The sequence below is a fragment of the Bactrocera latifrons genome, unplaced genomic scaffold (assembly GCF_001853355.1).
Source record: "Bactrocera latifrons isolate USDA-ARS-PBARC rearing strain unplaced genomic scaffold, ASM185335v1 scaffold_14, whole genome shotgun sequence".
NCBI classification, from domain to species: Eukaryota; Metazoa; Arthropoda; class Insecta; order Diptera; family Tephritidae; genus Bactrocera; species Bactrocera latifrons.
In genome coordinates, this window is record NW_017534852.1 from 1,288,786 (window position 1) to 1,295,223 (window position 6,438).

Below are 6,438 nucleotides of genomic sequence, written 5' to 3' on the forward strand. Positions count from 1 at the left end.
AACAAAAGTACCAAATACTAAATTGCATGTAAAAAAAATTAAAAGCATAAAACTAAAACCAAATACATACAATTAATTATAACTTAATTTAAAATATAAGTATGAAATTAAAATTGCAAGTATGTTGTAATGCATACAAGGTCTGTTGTCGATCGATCGTTATTGACAGACAAAAAACTGTTTCGTCACATTGACGATAATTAAAACATGAAATATTAAAATAATTTAACTAAAGGTATTAGCATAAAATTAGTTTATGAAATTGATGAAAAGAATATGAAGTGAGAAAAAATTAATTAAGAAAATAAAAAAAGAGAAATAAGAATAAAGATTTTCTTTTTGGAAAAAATATAACGCAATAAAACGTATTGTTTTCTATGCCTGCAGCTTTATGGGGGGATTTCCTAAATTGCGGAGAAACTCAATTCGTTAAACTGTGTTCGAATGAGTAACATTTTGTTTCGAATTAATAACAGCTATACAGATTTTTGTTGCTAATTAGCTTAAAATCCTCTTCTGATGTGACCGAGTCGGACAATTTCCTTCAAGTCAAATTCTAAAATTCTTGTAATTTTATGTAAACGGATCACAAAACTGTTTTTGATTAGCTAATTCTTATCCTAGATGTTGTAATATGCAACCGGTGGCAAAAAAGTACCCGGAGGGTGTAAATAAAATGCAAATTATTTAATTATTCATCAATATTTATTTTGTCGCCTTCAAAGTAATTCCCAGCAAATGTAATACACTAATGCCAACGATTTTTGAAGTCCTCGAAACACTTTTCATACGCACTTTTTGGGATGGCATTCAGCTCCATCAACAAATTTTGTTTTAACTCTTCGATGGACTCATAAGCTTATATCTCATAGGCAGTTATAACGCTCTCTATGAATGTGGGATTGGAATTCGCACAATAAGCATGTCCAAAGAAACCTGTTTACGGTACTCTTTAAAAAAAATCAGCTTTTTCGGGACGAGTCGAGCAAGAAAACCTTTCATACCTAAAATATCCATCAAAATCATTCGAAACATACAAGTAACAAAAGAATCATATGGTCGTCAACAGCTGAGATCACCTGATAGAAATAGTTGATTTTTCGGCACAGAGATTTAAATAAAAGGACTTAATAATAGTAAAGAGGTAGCAGTATAGACGCGTTAACGATATTTCCGGCTATTCAAAAAAAAATTTATTGAAAATATCTCAGTGAAAACTTTTGTGTTTCACACCAAATGATCAATTATAGATTGAAATTTGTACGAAGCCACAAAGTGGTAGCTCTAATATCGGAAGGCGTTCTTTTTTGGCATCAACATACATTGGCAGGCCAAGGCACATCACCCAGTGCGGAATTATGGATCGCGGTTAATTAGCAAGCGATCGTCACGATGTCACAGCACGACTTTTCAAACAACAGTTACGATGTTTGATGGACTTTATCGTGAAGCAACATATATGTGGTGCTGTTTGATGCCAGATGTACTCTGTTCTTCTTTAGATGGTGGATGGTGGTTCCATCAGATCAAACTGATGAAATCATTTCTGCGGAAATTCCTGATGCAGAAAAAGATCCAATATTATACGAAGTGATGAAAACCAATATGGTTCATGAACCTTGCGGACACCATAATCCACGTGCTTTTCCTTCGGAGACACAAACTGGAAATGATGGATATCCACTCTATCGGCGTCGTCCACCAGACGACAATGGCAGCATTCAATTTAAAAGAATGAATATCGAAGTTGACAACACATGGATCGTACTATATTCACCATTATTGTTTAATTAACATTCAAAACTCATATCAATGTTGAGTATTGCAGTTTGGTGAAATCGATAAAATACGTTTGTAATTACGTCACCAAAGGAAGCAACATGGCGGTTATTGGTCTTGAACGATACGGTCGTTACGTGAACTGCAATAAAGCGATTTGTAGGATATTTACTTTTGCAATTCATGAACGTTTTCCGACTGTTGTGCATCTCGCAGTTAATTTGGAGAATGGCCAAACAGTGTATTTCAACCCAGAGAATACAGTACAGCTAGTGGAAATAGCGCCAACACCAAATTAACATTTACGAGTTTGTGCTCAACTTTCGTCAGTGTCCCTTTTGCGAGAACATTGCGCTATTCGGAAATGCTTTAATATTATACATGGAATGCAATGTTGAAGACATAGTTACGCAAAAAGCAAGGCCAACCAGTAGATGGACATCCAGGTGTTACCGACAAATGCATTAGGACAAATTTATACAATTCACCCGAAAAAACAACGATTGCTTCTACCTTCGATTGTTATTGATTAATGTACGCGGTTCAACTTCATTTCAGTCATTGCGTACTGTGAATGGTACGGTGTGTGCAAGTTTTGGAGAAGCAAGCCAACAATTACAATTGCTGGAACATGATAATCACTGGAATCAAACGATGTACAATGCGATAGCTACTTTGAATGCAAATGAAATTCGCACACTTTTCGCGATGATCATCTTGACATATCGGCCTTCAAACCTGTGTAAATTATGGGATACCAACAAAATGTATTCGCTAAGAATTGGAAATGGGTCAATTCCGGTTAATACTTCCGGAGGTTTGATGTCAATTCCATTCGCCGTTTATCAATTCACGAAAAGTAAACTCATCACGAATGTTCGGACATTGGACAAATTATCGTAACTACGATTTCTTAAGTGCACGCGCAATGTTAGCTGCCTAAAATACCGATGTGGTTGACTTAAACTGGAAGATTCAAAGTCAAATTGCAGGAGGCTTGCGCTCATACAAATCGATCGATCGTTTTGACAATGAATACGACGCCGCGAATTACCCAGTGGAGTTTCTAAATTCTTTGGAGAGGCTTGGTATGTCACCGCATTATTTGAGTCTCAAAGTTGGATCTGTCGTTGATATGTTTCGCAATCTGCATGCGTCAAAAACGATGTAATGGAACCCGACTGATTGTGACGCCTCTAGCGAATACAAGAGGGCAGAATGCTTGATTCTACTAATTCCTTTAAGTTCTAACGATTTACGATTTCAGTTTCAACGTATTCCGTCACCGTAAGCCTTTTCCAAAATTCACAACGATATGGCACCTTTTGACCAAAAATTGTCCAAATCCAACCAAAACTGTTCAAGACCCTAGGTACCGAATCTGTGGACCCCAGTATCTTTAGTTGACTTTTGACCGAAAATATCGGTCAATGTATGAGATAGATATCAGAACACCTCTTGTACCATAGATACCGTAGTCTACGTCAACGTCTACAGCCGTCACACACACGTTTACTCAGTGCCACTTCGATAGGTTCTATGCCTTCAACTTCATTATAGTCGCGACCAACAGCTAACGTTATATAATACCATCTGCTTTCACTACTTGTATTAAGAAAAATTCAACAAGACTAGCCCATGTCCGCCGCCGCTTTCGCTTAGTCACTTTCAGCATGCAACTACTCAAATTTCGAAAACACTCAGCGTCTAAAAAATGCTTAAAGGGTGCGGGTGAGAAAGTGCACTCACTCGTAATCCATTCATTTTCAGTCTTAGTCTACTTGGTAGCAAAGTATACAGATAACAAAGTTTGCGTCGTACTCGTATGTGGCAAAACGAGGTGCGCTCCACTAAAACCAATGACAATTCTGAGCCTTGAATTGCAGGCAGCCGTCTTGGGAACACAACTGCTAAAAACTATCAAAGATCATTCAGTTGCCACCAAAACACGATTGATGTAGAGCTTTCCCAAAATTGTTCTGAGTTTGATTAGATCAGGAACGCGTCGCTACAAACCATTTCTAACACATCGAAGCGAAGCCAGGTCCTTCTAGACCTGTTCTTTCCAACGGAGTGGAGATCTTTCTTTTCCTCTGCTTCCCCCCGCAGCTACTGCTTCGAATACTTTCAGAGCTGGAATGGACTCGTCCATTCGGACGACATGACCTAGCCAGCGTAGTCGCTATCTTATAATTCGCTGAACTATGTCAATGTCGTCGAATATCTCTACAGCTCATCGTTCCATCGAATGCGATATTCGCCGTGGCCAACGCACAAAGGACCATAATTCTTTTGCAGAACCTTTCTCTCGAAAACTCGTAACGTCAACTCAGCAGCTGTTGTCGTCGTGCACTTCAATGAAATTTTAATATTTTGTTCAAAGTGAAATTTTTAAGCAAAATATAAGTAAATAGGTAAATTTATTTGTTTTAAATTATCAATTGTTATTATAAATGATGTAACAGAGGTATTTTATGCTTTTATTTGTAGAATAACGTCAGGTTTGTTAGAGCTTTGAGTAATATTACAGTCTGTCGCGAGCATTGTATTCCACACATCAGCTGTACAGCGAGACACGCGCAACTCTTCCGTATCATCTTTAATGTTTTATAATCATAATAAATAACTGACAATTTGGCATGACACAATGTTGTATTTTTAAGATAACTGATCGTAAGGGCGCATTCACATACAACTTTCTTCGCTTTGCGTGAGGATTCAAGTCAGAGACAAGATTATGCCTGCTTCACAACAAATGAGTCATAAATATAGAAATGTATATATGTATAAATAAAAAATGTTGTTTTTGTAAGTTGATTTTTTTTATCTTTTACGTATTTGAGTTGCTTACAAAAAATAAAAAAAGACAGTCTAGTAATATCTATGGTAATGTCTATAAATGAAGTGTCAGTATATTCAAAATGGCAAACAAGAGCTTTTTTATGTTTGTTACCTGCTAACTGTCAGGTTACAAATTTGAAACAACGTTTTGTGCCTGAAGACTAGAGACTGGGTTGTAAATAGTAACTAGTCACATATTGAGACTTTACCTCAAAATGTTTCAAAGAATGACGAGAGACTGTTTACCGAAATGCGTTATATTTGTTACTAAAATTTGTATACAAATAGCTAAACATTGAGTATTTATGTTCCTATACTATCACTAATGCTGCTACAGACCATTTTACATTAATTTGTGAATTTTTACAAAATGAGGCGAATTCGAAGGCATCCATTAGTTTTTTGCCTTTGTATTTTGTTAATAATACTAAATGAGAACACCTTATAATATACATATGTATGTTGTCTACTATATGGCAACGACGTCAATAATTTCGCCGCGGTGTTTTGTTTGTCGCTTTTTATTTAGTATAGCTTGAATTTATTTTTGTTAACACTTGAAATTTGTCCTAAATATGGATGAATTTAGTGAACAGTTAATTTGTAAAGTACAGACGCATCCTTACCTTTATGATGACCAACATAAGGAATACAAAAACCTAAACGCCAAGGAGCAAACATGGAGGAAAATTGGAGAGGAATTAAAAATGTCGCGTAAGTAAGAGATCTTATCTAAAATGTTGCCAGAAACTTACGCGGGAAGATGTTGGCCTCTCATTAAAGTTAAAGAAATTAAGAAATTTTTACATATAAACTTTTTATTTACTTTTAGCTATTAAAGTTAAGGCAAGATGGAAGAATTTACGTGACTCTTATGTTAAATACAAAAATCAACTGAATAAAGTTAGGGACAATGCCGAACAGGAAGCTCTGAATAATCGCTATTTGAAAGTTCGATACTTAACATTCTTAGATGAAACTTTAGCTCGACGTTCACTGTCCCATGCACATGTAAAACCCGAAAGCAGCGTCCCTTCGCCACCCATGAAACGTCCGACTAGTTATGACAATGACTTACGGAACAATAAAAAGGCCAAAACGGAGAGAGTGAAAAAGAAAAGTTCAAATAAAATACGTTCCACTTTGAATGCTTTAACTACAAAACGCCGTCATGAAAAACCGTACAAAAAAGAAGCTCAACCGATTGAAGAAAGTGCGCCATTGGTGCACAATGCAAAAGTTGAAAGCTTTAATATATCACCAGAAAACTGCCTTGAAATTTCCACCACAAACGGCATGGCAACGAAAGACGGTACAGATTCTGGCACTAAATCAAATTACGCTGACTTGCTGTCGAATCACTTAGAAGACAAGCGGCAATGTCAAGCTCAAATTGTGAGCGGGGGAAGCGATGCAGTAGACCATTTGTTTAGCAGCTATGCGCATACATTCCGAACTCTACCGTTGCGCCAACAAGTAAACATAAAAGTTGAAATGGCAAAACTTTTCGCCCTTGCTGAAATAGAGAGCCTGCCGTAGGACATACATAAAATACTTTGTTGTTGTGCAAATCGACATTTTTCTTTATTGTTTTGTATGTAAATGAAGTATTACTTTGAAAATAGTAAGTGTACACGTAATATGTATTGAATGTAAAATTATTTTTTTTTTATGACTGCACAGTTCTTTCTTCGTTCTTATCCTTACACTCGAATTCAAAAAATTTAGATAATTTGCATAATAAAAATTTTAATTGTCTACTAAAGTGTTTGCAGTTTTGTTAATTTTTTTTTTTTTTTTTTTTTTTTTTTTTGAATA

At 36.0% G+C, this 6,438-nt stretch overlaps 1 protein-coding gene across 1 annotated transcript; it reads left to right on the forward strand.

The window, feature by feature from the left end:
• The first annotated feature begins 5,106 nt into the window (after positions 1-5,106).
• Positions 5,107-6,385, forward strand: LOC108965392. Its single transcript, XM_018927752.1, has 2 exons — positions 5,107-5,334; positions 5,453-6,385. Exons 1-2 carry the CDS (start codon positions 5,196-5,198, stop codon positions 6,157-6,159), a joined length of 846 nt encoding a protein of 281 aa, XP_018783297.1. The 5' UTR covers positions 5,107-5,195; the 3' UTR covers positions 6,160-6,385.
• Positions 6,386-6,438: the final 53 nt, after the last annotated feature.